Here is a 21,562-nt window from a genome sequence, read left to right as displayed (position 1 = left end):
ACCTCACCATCACCTGGTGCAGGTGGTGCGGAGGCGTCCAGGTCAACAGAGCACAGAGACTCCAAGGGAACATTGATGTTGTAGACATGATTAAAGACCACGGGCTGCTCGCGCAGGGTCTGGTTGGCTGAGGAAGTGGGCTGATCCCCCCCTGGGGTCTGTCTCCTCACTCTGGTGGTACGAACCAGCTTGTTGTCTCCTGATGGAGCAGCATGAGCGGCACCCTGGAGAGAGAGACAATATGAAATAAAAAACACTGCGCGCGGTTTGGACTCAGGGGGTTCCAGTTGTTTTTTCTCCTTTCTAGCTTGTGTTTACAGAATGATGGAGTGAAAGCTAAGAAAAGAACCCGGGGGGACACAAAACAATATGACACTAATATACACTATATGAAGGATTTTCTCACTGCTGTAACACTGACAAAGCAATTTTCGCATTAAAAATGTGGGTCATTTGCAAAAGACTGTAGCATCAGTTGAGTATTTTAAGATTGTGCTTTCTTTGTGTCTGGCAGGGAGCTCAGAGAATTTCTAATATTAAATAAGCAAGTGATATTTCAAGGGGAAAGGAATGATAAGCAGAAAATATAGCCACTGGCAGACACGTCTAAAGACCAGTGGACCAACTCAGCTACGTGTTGCTGAATATGAAATTTCATTGATTTCTTAAAATATTTGATTAAGAAAGTTGTTAGTATATGATCTCTAGCACCACCGGCATGAAATTGACCGTTCACTAAACCCAGTGCCAGAACACATGTTGAAACGATGTGCATAGGTAACCAGTAAGGGTGATACTCTGCATTTAAAAAGGTTGGAGGGTATATGTCTTTTTTTTTTTTCTTTAGCCCTTTCAAACTGAAGTGTGAAAGTGTATGGAATGGATTTAACAGTGTTATTCTGCCCCAACATAAAGCACAATGGTTACAATGTCCGGCTGAGTAACTTCCTACCGACAGTGGTAACCAAGTGTCACTTCTAAGGGCCAGAGAGCGCATCACCTGTTCACAGCTACATCCGCTGTGTAGTATTCCCTCACTGCGTGGAAGCCGGTCCTGGACGTTATTAGAGCTTAGGCCAACTTTAGCAGCTCTGTCACTCCAGAAGCCGCAGCCAGTATTACTCAAGGTAACGTCATGCTTTTTTCACTGAATGTGAGTCTTCATCCTAAAAGCCTTTACACTTGTCATGTTAAAAGTGAGAACTGAAAATACAAACAGGTATGTGAGCTAACATGTTTCCTTCTTATACTTCTATCACAAGGACTAGCCAGCTCCTCCTTGCAACGTAATGTTGTTTCTTTATTTCCATGTCTTCTACATGGATTATCAGATGGTGGGGATTCTGACTCTTTACCTGTGACACGCAGCTCTAGCCTCAATCTTTTGGCACAACATAACATATATAACCACCAAATGCATATTTAGTATTTATTACAGTGATCAGTCGGAAGGTGAGGGGTGGGTGGGGGGAACACAATTGCAACACTAGGTCCCACAGTAACAAAGAGGGTCTACTTTCTAGGGGAAATGTAAAGGGAAACAAATATGAAATATTAAAAACACACAGAAAGCGCGCAGGTAGTCTGAAGCATCACTTCTCTTTGATTCTCAAACCGACCAGGACGGAATTTGAGTGGATTTGTGCCTAGAGTTAAGTGATTAACATGGCTGCCAAAAATAGTAGATTCCAAATAAATAATGAATATGAAAAAAGCCCAGGGCAGCTGCACACAGTTGAGAAAAGATAGGCAGGGCTATTTTGTCTGAACAAATTTTACCTGTAGAGCAAGAAACAGAGCCAAAACCAGGATCCAGCCTGTTATGGGCACAGTGGCCCTGTGGTGTTGCTGTGCCAGTGGCATGCTGGGAAGAAACCTCACGGCTCCTGTCCACTCACACCTGTGGGGAAGTAACAGAAAGGTGGGAAAAGAGAAAAAGACAGAAATGTGAAGAGTTGGTATAAAGGGGAAAAAAAAAAAAAAAAGCAGACAGTGGTAGTGTTTGCGTTGCATGTGCTTTCAATGTACATTGGTGCTGTAGCTGCTCCGGGGTTGTTATTGTACAGACATGGAAACATACTGCATGTGCTCATGAGTGTCTATAGTGTGTGTGTGTGTGTGTGTGTGTTTCTGTCACGTGTGGGGACTCCCACCACCATCAGTTTATCCTCTGTAAATGGTAAATAAATGCCTTTGATCTGATGTAAAATAATTGACTTTAGAAAGGAAAAAAAAAAGAAAAAAAAAGGAAACTCTTTCAGGGATTATGGAACCTCTGAATGTATTTCACTGTGCAATACCAAATATTTGATCTTTCCACTTGGGAGGAATATAGAAATATTGCTCAGGGAGAGAGTTGATAGATGGATTTCAGTAGAGACATGGTTTGAGTGATGCCGCTGTAATCCCCTCTCCATTGAGTGGGGAAGTGAGAACAGGGACACGCTGAAATAAAAGCCGCACAGAGGATGTGGATCCTTCAAGCAGACTGTCACATAGCAGTACAGACAAAACCGTGTAGAGTCTTTTAAGGTGGCTATTTGAATTTATTGAATTTTTGCAGCTGAATCAGACATCTTACTCAACCTGCAAAGATGTTCTATCACGCAAGTATGGGGACGGGAGGTTATTCAAGACTGAAAAGCAATTACATCACTCGTATGTGTGTGAGTTCACGTGTGCTTTGCAGTAATTTTGAGCACAATTCCCGTGAGTTTTAACATGCTAGCGCCTATGTATGTGTGGGTAGAAGATGCTTCAAAGGAGAAGGGAGAAAAAAAAAAAACACATCTCAGAGATGAGCCTGTGTAGTCTGTATTCAACAGCCGCTTTTATCACAACAATGCATCTCATGTTGGTGAAGCAGGCTATTTCACTCAGCTGGCGCCTTTTGTGGGAGCCAGATGGAAGTCTTCTTATCACACCTAACTGGCTCGGGCTTTTTTGATCATTTATGGTGGAAACGTTGAAATATCAGTGTATTTGCACATAAATGAGAAACCGAGAGAATCCCAGTGTGTGCGTATGAGCTATGCGTTCTTTTAAGTTTCTCTCATCCACAGAAAACAAATGTTTAAATTTCATCAATTCAAAATTCGATGCATTCTCAATGTCACAGGCTTCCTGCTCACAAACTAAAGATTTCTCACACAGTTGCACTTCACTCTTAAAGATCTTTTGCACCCACCTGAACACACCCTTCATTTCAAGACAAAGTAGAACAACGTGTGTGCGCGCGTGTGCATGTGTGCACTGCTGTACGTGTGTGGTGGACAGAAACGCATAAAGAAGGTTGACACATACAGTATATCATAAAAGACCCATTGGGGGAAGATAGCCGGTCATATGTTACAATCTGCAGCATGCCTCGCTTCAGACAGTGCTGCTAATGTTTTTAAAAATGACTCTGGCCTTGCTGGAATCAACTGCCAACCAATGCCGTCCGCCCCAAAACTGAAGAGATGGAAAATTTTCTACTTTGAAAACCTTCCCTCAAGCATGCAGCTGCTGTCTGGCGCGACACGAGCCGTTTAACTCCTCAATTCACCAAACAAATGAGAAGCGTGCAGATGGTGGAGGAGTGAGATGGACAAAGCCAACTGGAACTGTGTTGTTCAAAGCCATTAGCTAAAGCAGTGTCCCTTCAGTCGATGGCTCGGATGCATGCTTAAAAGATGTGATGATGATAAATGGCACTACATGTTTCACTAACGTCCCGCAACAAGCGTGCGAGCATGATAGAAAACAGCTCTCATTATGTTGCATTTTATATCAAAATGCAACAACGATATATCAGTTGACATCTAACATTAACAAACATTTCTGAAAAAGAGTCTTTATGGATTCTTATCTTTCAGAAGTTTCTCGGAAAAAATAAAAAACAGATTTGGATTGTGGGGAAATTGTTGATGTCCTTCAGAGAAAAGCTATTTCATGTTCACCTGACTTTCTAGGTAATATTAACATTTAACTGTAATTCTGTATTGTAGTATGCCAAGTGAACACTGTCTCTTTTCCCTATGATGAGGACTGAATTACATAATAGCATAATTCTTTCCAGGAAATATCTTGTAAAGAATTGAAATTACAGACTCGTAAAGCATTAAGCAAATTGGTTGTTAAAATACTGTCACCAAGATATAGACTGAGCAGGTAAAAAAACGTAAGTGCTTTCTGATGGCTGAGCTACAGCATGTAATGGTGACATTGGCTCTCTATATATATAAATATCAAAAATAGATCCAATGTGGACAGAAAATTCCTTGAAGTGATGAGAGGAACGGAAAGTTAAATGTGACTGTGGTGGTATTTCTTTGGTTGTGTATATATGTTTTTTTTTTCCCCCTTTGGCCTGAAAGTTGGCACAACGTCCATCTACAATTTCATGAACTCCATCTGCTGATCAAGACTGTGTGATGTGATCGAAAGCTCCAGCACAGCTACCAAATGGATGTTGTGGTGGATTTCTTTTGTCAGCTGTAACCTTATCTTTGCTGCATTTTCTTGTGACATTGTGAGCTGATTCATGTCCTTGTCTCCTCTGTTCCGATTTTTAATGTTGTGTGTTTCATTGTTGTTTCATTGGTTAATCTGACATCAGGCCAAAGGACAACAGTTACCAATATGTCTTTTAGATAACACTGACACATGTACTGCTACTGTTGATTAATGTGCGTTGTAGCTGCAACAATAATTAAGTAAATACATATGCTATAAGCTAAAATTAGCTATAATATTAACCACGGCAATAAAACAGTCAATATATTGGCATGGCTTTATTCTAAACCAATTTTTTAAGACATCTTCCCTACAAAAGTCAAATGGAGCTAAAAATACATGTCATGTGATGAAAGTGTCACGGAAACATTTTATTTCACTATAAAGAAAAGAGATAAAGCTCTCGTGAATGCATGCAAGGTGTCTTCCTTTAAGGCATACTACCTTTAAATGTCTACTAAATACAGACCTATAGAAGGCAACCCTATATATAGTCCTATAGTGGTAGTGATAAAAGTTTGAAAGAGGTTCAAAGTCACAAGATTACACTTTAGTCAACGGGTCATGGTGCAGGCTGATGCCCACGAGCATTACCACGCACAACAAGAGGAGGTTTTTCATGGACGCTCAATTAAGGACAGACCTACTCGCTCAGAGTGAGGAGAATCAACATGCCTCAGGCACTAAAAACTGGCTCTTAATTTACTCACTTTTTTTTCCAGGAGAGAGAACACACACGCTTAAGATGAGCGCCCAGCACGAGACTAAGTGCGCTGATACATACGCCTTTATATTGCACTTGAATATACACAGTCATACACACAAATAAAGAAAAGCATGTGTATACAGGCAAAAAAAAAACACTCAGTGTCAGGTATCAAGTGTTCCTTGCTTTTCATTTTAATAACAGTCCAACAGCCTTGATGGTAATAAGATCTGTCAGCACGCAGCTTCTCAATCTAGAGAAGGTTTTGAAAGGTGTAAGTACAAAAAAAAAAAAAAACATTATGTGAAGTAATTTAGCTTCATGGCAAACTGAGCTTGCATGTGTGTTCATGTTTCCCATTTAGTCATAGCTAAATATTCTGGGCATGTAGAAAAATATAAATTTAATGACTTTGAGAATGCTCTGAAACAGTGCTGTCACTTTATGTATTACCTGGTGATTTTCTTGGGAGAAATTGGATGAGTTCACCCCCCGTGAGGCTGAAATGAAACTGCCTGTTCCAATTATAATAAAAACCATCAGGGCACTTTATACAATATCACAAAGGAAAAGGTAAAATATTCATCTTACACAAAGGAGGCCACTCAGCAAAATATCCCAACCGTATCTGTATGAATCACAAAAACCTGCACGTTTAAAAGTTTGATATAAAAAATAAAAAATAAAAAACACTTTGATCTTGTCTTTCTAACTTTTTTCATCTTTGGTAGATTACATTTCTCTCAAAGGTGAGCTTTGGATTTTTTTTTTTTTGTCTTGAATCTTTGACAATATATTTCTCTTTCATCCAAAATCTGGTTTACGGGCAGGTGAGTCGATATGAACAGAGAATTGAATTTAAAAATGCATGGTGTAATTACACTGAGCTACTAATCCAATTCTTCATCATGCAGATGCTTCAAAAAGACTCCTTTTATCAGCTACTGTAGACACAGAAACAATAAAAGAAAAAACACTTAAAACTATAAATAAGAAAAGACTGTTCTTTCTGTTGATGATGTTTATATATTATGATGTATTGACATGTTTTTATGTAGCAGTCTTAAAGCTGTCCCTTATTTAAATGCAGTTATTGATGAGCATGCTCAGCCTCTCTACACATCCTTGGTGAAAGAAATCAATGGCAGATATTGGAAAAAGCATCTTGTTGAGAACATTAGCTACTTGAAAAGTAACAACAGTAAACTACTGAGCTAGTGCCCCTGAGTCAAACAAGCACTTACAGACTTATACCATTAAACTGGTGTCTCATCTTTCACAAATATCCCCCAGAGGTGCAAATGAATAATCATGCATGCGCACATTAGGGCGCATAAAATGTATTTGATACGTGTACACGCAGGAAAGGGGAAAATAGAACGAGGAAATAGAAACATGCTTCAGATGAGGACAAAAATATCAAGCTTGAGGAGGGAAAATGTGTTCCTCACTCAACAAACTGTGCTTTCCCGACCTTGCTCCTGATCACTTATTCCTGGCTTGAGAGGCCAGGTTTGTTTTTAGCTAAAGTATCTAGCTAGTGCTGCAAGATACATTTTAGATCTAAAGCGATGCCCTGTGAAGATCGCAGGTTGAGTTTAGTCCAGAGGCTAAAAGAAGCTAAATTAACCTTGTGGAAGATATGGCTTTGGTACAGTGCAGAGTGTGCTCCTTAGACTAGAACTCAGTCCACGTCCAACAACAACATAAAGAGCTGTTTCTGTGATGAACCTGTGAGGCTTTATTTTCCTAACTTGGGTCCTTTTGGCATTTTGGTAACTCACTACAGACTTTTAATGCACCGAAGTGCGTGGAGAGGCAGAGCAGGAAGGGTGTCGGTAACAACCAGGGAGTCCAATGCAATTTTCACTTTGGGGATTACTGGGATTTGTGTTTGCACTCACCAGGTCAAAAGCTCACACTGCAAAGGGTTTTACACTGCTTTATCAAGCAATGCTCATGCTTATAAACAGATCCTGATTCAAAGGCTTATTTACCCTTTTTTGTGGATTATATGTTGGCCTGTTTGACCTTGGTATACACTCTGTAAACACTGTATTATGTATACCTACCTAGCAGTGAATAGGACCTGGTTTTGCTTCCAGAAAAGCCAAATGCTTTGAGGTATGGCTTTAACGATGTGCTGGGGATGCTCATTAGAGATTTTGGTTCATGCTGAATCTATAATCTATCAGGTTTCTGTATGATGTTACTGCTGATTCTGGTTTTTCAGCCGCACATTCATTCTCCAGCTTCACACCACCGACTCTGTGCAGACAATGGATGTCACTGTCATGCTTGTTGAGTAATCTAGAGATGAGTCACTGAGCTCTTATTTCCCCACTAGTGTCTCTCGTTACTGACTGTTTTCCTTCGACCTCTCGTGCTGACGGCTTTTTTTTTTTTTTATTTCTTTTTTCCTCGCAGACCGAGCTGCCACCGACTGCATGATTTTTATTTCTGTTTTTATTTACTGCACCTCCCATCTGGCAACAACCGCAACTCTGCTCAGATGTCACAACTTGCTGATTTTAATTTTTTAGTTGAGCAGTAACTGAACCTCTTGACCCTGTCTGCTTGCTTACATTACGTTCAGCTGCGGTTGCATTATTCACTGTTTAGAGGAGCTGGCAGTTTGAGTTAACAAGCAAGTTTACCCAACAAAGTAGCTTTTATTTTTTATTATATACTTCATTTGTGTAACAGCTGGGTACTATGGTTTTTAGTTACTTTTGTAAACAGGACTACTATCTGTTGGGGACTATGTTCAGCAATGGATTCATACGCATTTAGTGCTCCCATGTTCATCACAATGCAGGAACATTTCACCCAGTGCAACGATGTGGCTAATAGATGTGTTTTTTATCATTATTGGACAACAATGGCGGTCTATGTATATACGGAGCTGACGCAACTCACTCTTTTCTAAAGTCGCACAGACCAAAGAACTAATCACTTAATAAAAAAAGAAAGTAATAGGCAGATTAATGAGTAAAGAAAATAACTGTTCATTTCAGCCCTATAGTCAACACTTTCTTTAGGATCAATTCATTGTTGGATTTGGTCTTTTCATGGGAATTGATGACATGATAAGGAAAGTATAGAATATAACCAATCATTTTCTTTCCCTGGATAAGCTTAAACAGGCACAAAGAGCACCTGCTAATTCTTCTGTTGTTAAACTTTAACTGAAAGCATATTAAACAATTTCATATGAATTTCTAGACAGAATTAGACCCTGTCACTAAACAGAGGACACAAATGTGCATTTAGTTGCCCTTCTTCACTGATGTTATAGTTATTGCCTGGCTCAGAAAAGACAGGATGTTAGCAAAAGTCAGGTCTTTCTATGGTGGGCTCTAATTTATCTGTTGTCTGAGAAAAATGTTGTGGATAATTAATGTTTAACTTTGGACAGAAGAACAGAATTACCCAGAGCTTCATGGTGCTGTACAGCCCCATCTTAGATGTCACAGGAGATGTGAAGAGTTGTCTTTCATGACACACACGTCATAGGAAGCAACAAAAAGACGACAGGTTGTTATTTCCACAAGAGCATCAACCACTGCTGTGAGTGCTACTCCCTCCCTCGTCCATAATGAATCCCCCACCACGGATGAGTGAAAGGAGCCACGACTTGTGGGAGTGTATTGTGCTTACAGCTCTTCAGTGAAGCAGAGTGGATGGCAAAATTGACAATGGGTCATGACATATTCTTTCCCGTGGGCTTTCTTTCAAAATGAGCTGCATTTACACCTGGCAGAGCGCTGTCAGAGGTGCCGCATTAACACGCTGTTTTCATCATCTCCATAAAGTATTCATATACAGACCGCATTTAGTGCAAAGTGTAAATGACATGGGAAAATTTAGCCTTGAATTTGTAAAGATGCACGAGTATTAAAGCAAAAACAATAAATAAAAAAGTATAAAAAATGTAGTAGTAGTATATAAAAGTATATAAAAAAAACATGATTCCATTGATGAGAGAATAAAACGTTGACACAGAGAGAAATGGTACGCTACAAAAATTCCACAAAATAATTACAAAGTTACAGTAAAATGACTACAGGGATTTAATGATGAATAAGAAGTGACAAGAGGGTTCAAGAGATACAAAAAAGAAAGCTGAAGAAAAAAAAATGCAAACAGCTCAACAAGCCTCTCTCATCCAGCCAGCTGCATCATGAAATGAGACGCAGCCACTGAATGACTCTCCTCCCACACACTGCTTGTGATCACAGTCTCTCTCTGTAAAAAAAAGAAAAAAAAAAAAAAAAAATTGTGTGTAGGTGTGTGTGTGTGTATCAGTGTGTTTTAACAGTTAGGGACCCACAGGAGATTAACATCCCCATTAGATTATGCAGGGATATGCACTGGAAAGCTTCATTAACTCTCACTGTATGTGTGTCTTGCTAGTTTTCCCATGGCCACGGGGGTTTTTAGGCTGCTCCCTCCCAACTAAGTGCTTGCGGTCTGCCCTGTAGACATACAGTACGTCTCAATCTGTGTATGTGGTCTCCTTGCTCTCTGTGGTCCTGGGGGAGGGGCTCAGCGAGAACAGATAAGTCAGCCTTGGGAGCAGTTCGCTGTCACAATCCCTTTACGAGTCGAGGGGAGGATAGTGAAAGCGTTTATGAAGCAACTGTCTTCCGTAATCCAGCTGCGATGGCAATCTCCAGCGCCTCCCCAGCTGCTGAGACACAGAGACACACAGTCGGTCAGAGAGACACTATGATCAGTGGCATAGAGTGCAGAGGGAGGCATCAAGTACTGCCGCTGGTTTAAGATGCTCCCTGCTCTGCGGCGTCATAACGTGGAGTCAGGAGAGAAGACAAGTGGAGAATTTTCTGCCGTTCTCACACTTTTTCTTCCACATGATTTTATTCACCTCTTTCAGAGAATCACCTCTGCTCTCTGCAGGTCCATCTTCTCTTATTTGCCGGCTCTCATTTTTCATTATCTCTTCTTGTCATTTTCATCATCTCCTTTTATCTTTCTGACAGGGTTTTCATTTTCTGTCTTTCTCTGAGGATTTTCTTTATCCCTAAAAGTCTTTTTTTTTTTTTACTCTGCACGGTAAATCTGTTCTTCTTGAGATGTGCTGTATAATGACGCATCTGTGGCCGATTCTCAGGCTGAAACTCGCATACTGTAGAGGTGGAAAGGCTGAATTTTCTCTGCTGTGTTCATTGCTTTCTCTCTCTCTTTCTCTGGCAGCAGCCCTGTTATCCCCTCCTTGCTCGCCCTATGGAAGTAAAGCCATAACCTCCATTTGCACAGGTTAATGTGCAGCCACCTCAACATGAACACAAAACCAATACCAGGCCTTTTTGCGTGGGTAATCGCTCACTCACTCCCATCTCTTGCCTTCCTACTATTCCTTCTCTGTCCCAGCTTCTCCATTTAGCTCTCTCTGCCTTTCTCTCTCTCTCTCTCTCAGTTTCTCTCTACACCTTGTAAATTGGACTCTGGCAACATTACGATGCTTTTCTCATTATTCCCATCACTCTGGCCAAATTGCCTTGTCTTTCAGGACCATTGGGCTCTGTTCATTGGCTGCTCCCACAACCTGAGGGCTGCACAAGTCTTTTCCTCTGTCTCAGGGCTGTTTCAGAGCAAAGATGGGACCAAGAAATTATTTGCTGTAGAATTCCATTCTATAGCAAATAATACAACCTCAGGCCACTAATGACTGCATGCTCTATGCTGCACACTGCGATCAATTTATCAGGGGAGATGTAAACAAATGTTCACAGGGAGAACCGAGATAACATGCAGTTATTATTAAGTGCTAGACAATATTTGATCTTCTGAATGTATTTATCTTTTAATCTATACCTCATTGTTTTTTATTTTCAGACTTATTTTCCTACTTTTTTCTGGTAATTGCTAATTTGCTAATAACTGATCAACAGCTAAAGATGGCAAAGAAACAAAGATAAAGTAAAATAATGGAAAAATCCTTCCATTTATCTATTTCTTCCTTTATCTTTTTTATTTTCAATAGGAAATACCCTCAAGAGACAAAACACAAAAATGGATTTATGCTACTATATATTGTCTATGCAGCTACAGCCTGAAATAGCTTATGCCTCTGAGCCATAGCCCCACTGTCTTACAAAAACTACTAACAAGAGGTACTTGGATTGCTTTGTGTCCAGCCATTTTCTCCCTGCCAAAAGAACACGTATGCTTATTGGTGGCTTGTCCTCAAGAATGCCAACAGTTCAAGAAAAAGTTTCACTGCATTAATAAGCAAATTTATGCAGCAAAGCGCAACAAAATCTGATCAGATCATCTACTCTTTACGGGGAAAGCATGACATTGTTCTTGAGTTATCATGTTCACAAGAAAAAATCTGTCCTCCTAATCACGCTAATTAGCTCATTAATTAGCAAAGTTTTTTCATACCAACTCAGTTTGAACATGTTAGCTTCAAGTGTTAAGGAGTTACAGCAATTTCTTGGAAATCAATGTTCCCTCATTAATATGGAGATTTATGCAGAACGTTGCTCTAAATATCTAACCAGATCATCTGCTCCATATAGAGAAACTGTGGTGAAAGTATGACATTTTTGTTATGTATTTTTTTTGAGTTATCATGTTCACAAGAATGTGTTTACACAGACGCCAGCACGGCGACATCACATCCTGTACGCCATGTACCATCGTGGCAGGACATGAACACACAAAAAAGAGCCATACTAGACCATTATAGTTGCGTCTTCTCTAATTACATTTTACATGGCCAGAATAAGTTCAGTCAAAGTGAAGTTATGCAATCTTTTGTCAAATTAGGCAGTAGTGAGTACAGCAAACATGGGCCAAGAGTTTTATTTTTGAAAGATTATGGTGTTAGATGAGCATTTTTTAATATCTGTCCTCTGTGGCCCCAGTGTGTGAAAGATGACGAGTGCGACCAATTAAAAGAGGTTTCTAATTTAATGTAATTTTCAACTGTATGTGAGACCAGCAGTCTATTGGAAGTACTGTACATGCACAGTAACACATTGCAATTTACTGTGCACTACTGTTGATTTCCTGATCCTGTATGATTAAATCCAACTGCCTGTATTCTATAAGTTTTATGTTGTAGTTAACACTCAAAACTCAACAAGCGAAATAAGGAAAAAAAAAGAAGTTGACGGTTATTAGTTAAATCCAAGCCCGAGGTTGGTCATGACAGAGTACTCAAATTTTCAAGGTCTTAGTCTCGGTCTCATAGCTACATGTATCTGAACTCCTCTTTGACTCCGTCTCAACTCTTCTTGTATCGTCTCAAGACTCTTGGACTAATTTGTCTTTCCTATATATGCAGTTTAGCCGGAGCAGAAAAATTACCGATCTCATTACAAGCTTTCAAAGTGTTAATTTAAAACCAGTAATGAGACAAACTGTAACTACAGATGCACGCTGACAAAGAGATAAAAAGATGGCAGACAGAGCAAAAGAAGCACCGAAACAGACAGACAGAGAGTATGAGAAGAAAAGCACCGAGTCAAAAGTGGGAGAGACCGAATGAGATAAAAAAGCTACCGGAGGGGAAAGAGAGAAGAGATGAGAGAGATCTAGAAAAAGAGCACAAGAGAAAGAACAGGAGGATGAAAGAGCGTGAGAGGACTGTAAAAAATTTAGAGAGTGGAGGTAAATGCTTAAGTCCTTTTTGAGTTCAGCCAGCTATGAGTCAGGAGGAATTGAATAGATTTTTTCTCTCTCACTGTCTGCTGCAGATGAATACCCTACCCACTGCTCCTCTATTCTGCTCTGACACAATACACGGCTTTTAGCAAACTTATTTTCCATTTTGGAGCGTCCTGCCTGTCATTAAGACTGGAAAAAAAATTATAACTAAAATAGTAAAATATAAAAGGTAGAACGAGCAAATGATGTAAACCAGTACAGAGCAAAACAAAGAAAATGTTTCTCTCTTTCTTTTGTCCTTTTTTGTCTGTTTCTCATAATTATGTTTTTTATTTTGCCTAATTCTTTAAGTATTCTCTGTCACTTTGTGTGTATTTTGTGCGAAACATGTGTATAAGGTTTTTGAGAAAGCAGTGCCTTTTTTCAATTTGTCTCTGCTCTATAAGGTTCCTGCATAAAACACATCAAAAACAGCCTGTCTGGGTTTGACATGCACTTGTAGTCCTCCACCTCCTTTCCCCTTCCCTTCACTCAATTCTCTGTCCCTATCTTTTTGCTCAGCCGTGACCTAAAACAAAACAAAACAAAAAAATGGACAAAAAACTTCAAAAACCTCCCGTTTGTCACCTCATGAGCCGCTGTTGTCTGCCGGTCTCTCTCGCTGCCTTTCTAGCAAGCCGTCTCTCTCCTTTCATCTTCCTCTTTCAAAGGCTTCAATTTCTTGTGGGACAGAAATGACAACGCATCCTCCTGTACCTTTCATATACAGTAAATAAGTGAGGAGGAAAAAAAAAAAAAAATCATCCTCCTCCCACCTGTGCTATCTGTTATTCTCTCTCTTCTATGATTTAAAGGTGGGTTGAAATGACACACAAAATGCAGCAACAATCCAATACCATAAGCTGTGCTGAGATGATAAAGCAACTACGAGGGATCAAAAGGATTGACACGTTCCTCTGTTGGCGCTGTCTGCTCGATGCCACGACAGCGAGGGAAGAAGTGCTCCCGGCGCTCAGCAGGGATTGTATTCAATTACCAAATAAACAGCTCAATAGCAAAGAACCACAATAGGTGCTTATTTTAAAGCCTGCGTGGCATTATGTTTTATTGACAGGAATTATTACGGGTATCGGCTTCTGTTTGTGGTAACATTGTCCCACTTTTATGAAAACCTGTTTTTCTAAATCTAGTGTTCTCATTGAAATGGGGAAACGTGAACGACACACTGCAGTGATAATAATGGTCACGCATGTTGAAACAAGCTTGTCATTGACTTGCCAGTGAAAGCTGTGTGCCATCCTGGTTTTATCTGAATTCAGGAATTTTGTGAAAAAAGGCCAACAGTACAATCTTCTCGTACTCAGTATTTCGCGTCTTTCAGTATCTCTCTCATGGAAATCTTTTGTATCTGTCAACACAAAGTGAAGCTCTTGCCAAAGCAGAGGAAAGAAAAAGGAACAGATATTCTGATAAAGCAACAGCGAAGACAGGGAAAGTCTTAAGGCTTCAGGAATATATACTTTTAGTGGTGTGATATTCAGTATTAACTATCTGTAGAAACATAACATAATTTAAGAATCTGTTGACTGTTATCTGTGAAAATTCTGCAAATGTTGCATATCAATAATTCATGAAAGGGGTGGTTACATTTTATATTTTGCTGGAATCCACAGAATATATTTTGTGATAGAAATCAACCAGTCTCTCTCTGAAACTACCACAATATTGCAACTTTTTTAATACCCTGTCTGTCCCAGAAGGGTTAGATTGGTTCGACCTCCAGCATCGACTGAGGTCTGGTTGAGTCACACTCTGAAAGGTAAATTACTGATCAAGCTACGATTGGACTCATAAGACTTTTATTATTGATTAAAGTACAAACTGTTGGGACAGATTGGTGAACCTGAGATTGGTCAGACTTTGATCACTGAGGAGAAGAGGAGAGCTTTAGCCATGAAATGTAGACAAATAATCTGACTGGTCAAGTGTCTTGACAATCATTTTACTGTGATAAGCACAAAGACACTATTGACCGTCTTCAGGTAGAAATCTGTGGGTACAGTACCAATCTTGTTTAAAGAAGCTGTTGGATTTACTACATTTCCACTTACCATCAGATATATGACAAATTCATCGATCTTTAAGGGGGATTTAACCTGAGATTGTCAGAAAGCTTGCTTTTATAGAAGACTGGCTGATGCCTGACTTCATTGGCTGCCAGTGCAATGTAGGACTCATCTAGAAATGTTATTCATTACCTTTAAGACACATCTTGGACTAGCGCCTAGCTGTATCTGAGCTTTTAAGCCCCTATGAGCCCGAGCACAGCATGAGATCCTGAGGCAGCACTGCTCTGGTCATTTCACAGTCTAGACAGATGACTGCGGATTATCGAGCTTTCTCCATGAGGGCTCTGCCAGACTCTTTAAACAACCTGTCTAATGAGATCAAGTCAAACTCTTTAAAAACTTACTTTGAGGACTGCAGTTTTCATGAACCGTTGCTGTTCAGTGCCTGGTCTTGGTTTTGTTTTGACTGTTTTGTACTTTTGCAGCTTAGACATTGTGTTCTTTGTTTTGCTTTGATGCCCTTTTTGGTTTTGCTTTTTTGCATTTACGCAGGGAAATGCTCCCACAAGCTGTGTTGTGTTTAAGTTGTCTTATCCATGTGGGACACAATGAAGTTAAGAGTTGTTTCATGGTAATTTTGTAAATGTTAACTTCGTATATACAGTAATACAGTTTCTAATTTCTAATTCAATGTAGAGAGGAACACATGAACAAAGAATCAAAGAAAACAATGCACAGCTTGCAAAGTTTTATGGTTATAAGGCTGCTGTTAAACTCAGGGATCTGTCTGGCATTTCTTTATGTTAGAATAGAACTTACAAAATACACATGTAACCATTGTTTACAAACTTTGAAAGCTATAATACAAGTGAGAAAATTATTAATGGCACCGGGACATAATCACCTTAAAGAAAGCCACTCAGGCAGCACAATCCAATTTTAGAGGAAAGTTCATGTTTTTAAGAGGTTGGGTCAGACTGTTAAGACATCCATTATTGATCGAGCTAACACAGGGTCAAATTGGCGTAGCTTCCAGTACAGAGGGAAGTAAGGTCATATTGAATGGGTTATCTCGGCTACATCTCTGAACCAGGACATCAGACTGTGATGCTATCAGTTCCAGGAATAGCCTGGTGAGGAGGAGATCCAAAGGTCCAGTTCATTAGCAGAGAGCCTGTCACAGTGACAGACTGCTGTGACTGTTTTATGCTGCAATGTCTTAACCAAGCAAAAGTAGAAATAGAATAAAATCTCACCAGTAAAGGAACAGCTATAAATAAAAAGCATCATCTGAGGATAGGTTCTTGTTTCTGAGTCTTTATAAGACGTTTCTTTAGAATAAAACTAGTTCTGATACATTTGTTTGGTTTGGTTGTATGGTAATAAATTCTTCTTGAATTTCATCAGGTTACCATAGTCAAAATCTCCTTAATGTTAGAGAGTGGAATTTCAATCTAGGTGGTACTACGGTCTGCAAAAAACACTGTACATTTACAAAGAGATTTTTTGACCAAACTTCCATCAAAATCTTACAACATAATCTTGTGATGCTGCTGAACAATTTTGCTCCTATAAGACTAATAAGGACTGCCTGGCAAATTTCCCCTCCTGGCAAAATTTTGCCAGCAGGGGCCCCCAGGTCTACTTCACTAGGAGAACAAGCAGTTCATGTATCACTAAAAATGTACACATACCAAGGTTAGAAGTTACTGTCCAACCTAGATTTGCTCATGTCAGAATTTCAGTAGGAGCGTTTGAAAGCCTCCTAAAAACTCCAACAGCCAGTGAATATCCAGTCACATGCTCCCACCTCGTCTCATCTTTGGTCTAAATATAAATATCCCCCATATCTGTTATATTTCTATGTCTCGATAAACTTTGTGGCTACTATTGTTTTTCATTGTTTCATTTTGTATATAGCAGGTGCTCAGAGCATTCTAGTTTTTCCATATCTATACTTTGCAGCTGGTCTTTTACCGCGGTGACACGTCTGTTTCCCTGCGTACGGTCAGTAAAGTTTATCTTTCAAAGCCATATGCAACAGAATCATTCTTTTATAGTTATTTATAACCAGCACATGATTTTCAGCATATCATATGATACCGACTTGAAATTGTCAGGGAACCCTGAAAATTTGTAAACTTTGAAAAATAAAAATACATTACAGTTTAATTATTGAGATAGATTTGGCAAATAATATTGCCCCACCTGAGCAAAATACAAATGTTGTGTGTAAAAGAAATTGAAATAAATAAATAAATAAAAAACAGTAGAAAAAGATGCATGACATCCAAAAAAGCTCAAACATCAAAAGCCTCAGGCAATAGTCATTGAAATTATGACATCTCATCTCCCAGATATACTTGGCAAAATCCGACTGCCGTCAGTGGAAGTTGAAAGAATTTCCCATCCAGAGATTTTAAAGTAGGTTCTCCAGGGTCTGTCTGTCCTTACGCTGCAGTTTCTGTTACACTGTGTTTCACCTGATTTCCTGTGTCATGTATTCACAATGTTTACTCCCCATCGTGGAGACGAACCCCTACAATGCTGATACATTACAGTCACAATATCGCAGTTCCGTTGACTACATGTGACAGCAGACGGTCCCTACAGACTATCTTTGGGTATGATGAAGATTTACACACCGGCGTTGTAGTCACACTCCCTACTGTCTTCTAAATGCTGAATCCATCTCCGCGTTGGATTTCTGAGTCCTGTCAAACAGTTCAGCTGCGAGATCAGATGCATCTAGACAAAACTGAGCAGAACACTTCTCTTTAGAATAAGGATCTGTGTTTGTCTGTTACTCTTCTGGATGCACCGCTGTCTGCTGCCACCGCTGCCATAATCAGGATTGACACCGGCACACGAACCATAATCCCCATTGATTAGAAACCTAAGATCAAAGGCTTCCACTGCTGTCGCTCTCGCCTCCTGTCTCCACTCTGCTTATGCTGCTTCTTCCTTTGCCCTGCCGTTTCCTCTGTCCTTATTGGTCCTCATACAGTATCTATGTGTGTGTTTTATGTTTATGTACACTTTCTTATGCCCCTGTGCCTTTACTCCACTCATTCCTCCTCTTATCCTTGTACCTGTTTCAATAACCCTTTTTACATACTGTAGAGGCTTTCATTCTGCTGATAACCAGAAGTTATGCTCACTCAGAACACCTCAGTCGGAATAAACCAGCTCCTTCTGAGACACATTTCCTACTGCGCGCTTCACCTCACAGTGTTTAGTAGTTTCATAGATGCCAAATCATGGCTAGTGCTGCGGGTGGCTCGCCGTCTCATGTTTAATGACTGCAGGAGCAACTAGAATGGCACTCAGCAGAGCGCAAACTTCCTCCAAGGCCAAACAATCCTACACATTTCTGTCTAGCTCTCATAGTAGAAAAATAAAAGGAAGAAGTTGGACAAGATACATGATTTATATGTCATATAACATAATAAGTCATAAGATCCATACATTACTTCCTGAGAAATTGAAACAAAATGGCAAAAAAGTACCCATTTTCCCAATGTTAAGAAAAATGATTAAAAATTTTTTTTTTAAAAATCCTTGATCTGCCCCTTTAACTGGATCTGCACCAAAATTAGAGATAGATTCTTCCCTCACCTATGCCCCAACCCTCCACCAAGTTTGGTCTAAATCGGTCTAGTGCGTTTTGCGTAGTCCTGCTGACAAACAAACCAAGAAACAGACCCTTATGAAAACATAAGCTCTGTAGGTAGGTAATAATACTGTTGAATCAGCAGAAGGGTTAACATCAAAACGACAACAGTGTCAGACACTGCCAGTCACCGTATCACTTCCTTATTTTGTTTCCCCTTTTACTCTCTCTCTTTGCAATTCCCTTTTCTCTCTCTGTGTTGCCATCGACACAGTATTCCATTAAGATGATGAAGATATTTTAGCCCTCAACAGTTTCTCCTGTCCAATACTAAATTCTCTTCTGTGAAAAACATATCTACAGATATATATCCAAACACCCCACAGCACAGCATAAAGGTGTGTATTTTTGTGTTAACCTCATATATGCAAGATTAAACAAAACACATAAGTAGTCTCTGAGCTTCCAGCAAAACTGAGCTGTGCGCACGTACACAGCATCCCAACATAACACAGCCAAAACAGCTCGAACCTCAAAACGTCAAACGTGTAAAAGACACACATTTGATGATTCAACCTGCACACTAGTTGTTGTGTTGGTTGCAATGGAACAATTCATATCAAATATCAAATTAGTAATGTACAGCAATCAGATCACAACTGTAAATAAAACAAATTCAAGCAGGTCTTTTACTTCTAAATAACATCAAATGCAGGTTTGTTTTTTTAATTTGTGGCAATTTTTGGTCTTAATTTTTGGACATGGTAAATGAGAGGTTGCATCAAATTGTGTCTAGGTAATTAATATGCACACAATAATGCCACTGCTGCAAAGACTGTAAAAAGCAGTGGTCATGAAGCATTAGCTGAGAGCCACTCATAATAATCCTGTTTATACAACTAAAAGCTTCATTTTCATTATCCAGAGAAAATGGTGTTTGGGGCACATCCTGATGATCACTGTTTAAAACTGAAATCTGTGCGGAATAGCTCACCAGTCCGGTGTGTAAATAAGTGCAGCAGGGTCATGTACCTATTTTGTCAGATCCCAGGGCTGAAAATTTAATTAAATGATGAAGATACCCTAGCTGTTTAACCCATGTATAATTAGGCAGCGTATTCCCAAATCAGTGAGTGCAGATGCACATATCATTTCTAAAGATGAATGTGATTTTTGCTTTTCACAGTTTTTGCTCTTCACAGTTATTGCACCGGCTGTTGAGGAGCTCAATTTATGTTTTAATCATCAGCAACGTTAGTAATGTTAATAGTCTCAGAGCCATAACGTCAGTAACTTTTCACAAGCGGAATATTTTTACATCCAAATTGTGATGACTCGTGTTCGCTAAATCAAAACAACTCAACCACATCAGGTCAATAAACAGTCCCAAGGTTACCATATCGTCATATAAGCCAGTTAAGGTTATCATAATGCTACTTTAAGAGATTCTTACCTTAAGGCATATGTGCAATCAAAAACCTCTCCAGTCTTCACTCTTCTGAGGTGCCTCAGGAGCCAGGAGCTTCTTCTTTTTTTTTTTTTGACAACTCAAAAGGTGTGGTTTTCATTTCATTCCCCTCGACTCTGTCCTCACAGACTCAGACACCCAACCCAATTTCTAAAACTCATTGGATCTACATGAATCGCACAAATGATGTATTTGTAATTCAAAAACAGGAAATGGGTCATTGGTGACAGGTCTGCACCTCTGACACAGAACAGATTATGTATTGTCTACAGCAGTGCCAGTGTGACTACCAAGACTCACATGCTTACACAGCAACTATAACAGGGCAAAAGTGTTTAATACTCCCACACACTACACAGCGCAGTGAGAAATATTCAACTATTAACACCCAGCAGGAAACACGTATAAGGCTCTTGCACTCCATAAAGTCTTATAAACAGGTGGCTTAAATTAATGATTTTTTTCTAATACATAAGGCGGCCAAAAGTGTGCAGCACTTTTTGCCTCCGTCACAACTATTAACACTATGGCACTGGTACACAAAAACCTGACAGCCGTGAGTAATAACCATTAATCCCTTTGTGGACAACAAGACAGATACAGAAATTGAAGGAAAAATATATCAGAAGCCTGAGGAGATCTCACGGATCTACATGCAGGAAATGACACGCTATCTCATGCATGTATGCACTGGATGTCTTTTGTGTCAGTGTTTTTAAGCATTCCTTCTCAGCCCTGCATGTGTGTCTGGGTTTAACTGCACAGCATAAGTTGGTCTACAGTCAGGTACTCATACCTCCTATCTCATAGCTGTATTTGTCTTGGTTTGAGACTAAGCTTTACTCTGCCTGTCCAGACAGACAAATAGACCGATAGGTAAGTGTGTGTGTGTATGTGTGTGTGTGTGTGTGTGTGTGTACCATGTGATAAGAGAAGTGACAATCCATTTGTGTTCCTATTAGAAAGCCAGTTATGGTGATGAATACATACATGGAAATTAGCCCAAGATGAGGGCTAATTGTCTGATTAGATGTGCTTCAGGTTGATAGATGCACAATAAGCCCATGCACATAAAGCAGTCATTAAGGAACATTAGACCATTAAATTGAACATTACACTATAGCCAGAGGGGAAAATATGGATGTTCATTAATGCGTCTCTAAACGTAGGAGTGTGTCTGTGTTTGTGTGTGCGTGCGCTACCTTTTCTGTGAGTACGTTGTTTTTCTTGTTGCCAGTCTCTCTCTGACTCTGCACCTGTCCAGGAGAGGAGGGAGATTAAATTAGCATTACACCAATTACACATTTGAACTGCTTTCAAGAGTTCAGCGTTCCCTAGAAATGATTTGAAATGCAAATTGTTCGGTGGTAAAGACACACATGCTGTAGCACCTCTAACATGGAAGAAGTGTTTATTACTCCCACACACAACACAGCACAAATCACGGGGTGAAACATACATTTGAGCTTCCTGAAGTCTTCTCTATCCCTTATAGCTCAGCGGTGTGTTTATGCTAAAGCATGGAGACATTATTGTAAATTAGCAATGCAAGTTGACACTTATATTCA

General features: G+C 39.7%; 1 protein-coding gene across 2 annotated transcripts in view; it reads right to left on the bottom strand.

Moving 5' to 3' along the window:
• Window positions 1-21,222, bottom strand: part of tnr (tenascin R) — an 89,146-nt gene extending 67,924 nt beyond the window's left edge. For both annotated transcript variants that reach the window (XM_022768757.1, XM_022768756.1), the window contains exons 1-3: window positions 21,197-21,222; window positions 1,780-1,900; window positions 8-224 (exon numbers count right to left, since the gene is read on the bottom strand). In XM_022768757.1, the coding sequence (XP_022624478.1) occupies window positions 8-224; window positions 1,780-1,863 (301 nt within the window). In that variant the 5' untranslated portion in view covers window positions 1,864-1,900; window positions 21,197-21,222. The remainder of the gene's footprint in view (window positions 1-7; window positions 225-1,779; window positions 1,901-21,196) is intronic.
• Window positions 21,223-21,562: the final 340 nt, after the last annotated feature.

Source organism: Seriola dumerili, unplaced genomic scaffold, assembly GCF_002260705.1.
Source record: "Seriola dumerili isolate Sdu_G_001 unplaced genomic scaffold, Sdu_1.0 BDQW01001821.1, whole genome shotgun sequence".
Lineage (NCBI taxonomy): Eukaryota > Metazoa > Chordata > Actinopteri > Carangiformes > Carangidae > Seriola > Seriola dumerili.
The sequence above is the reverse complement of the archived record's forward strand: the minus strand, read 5'-3'. Positions and strand labels throughout refer to the sequence as shown.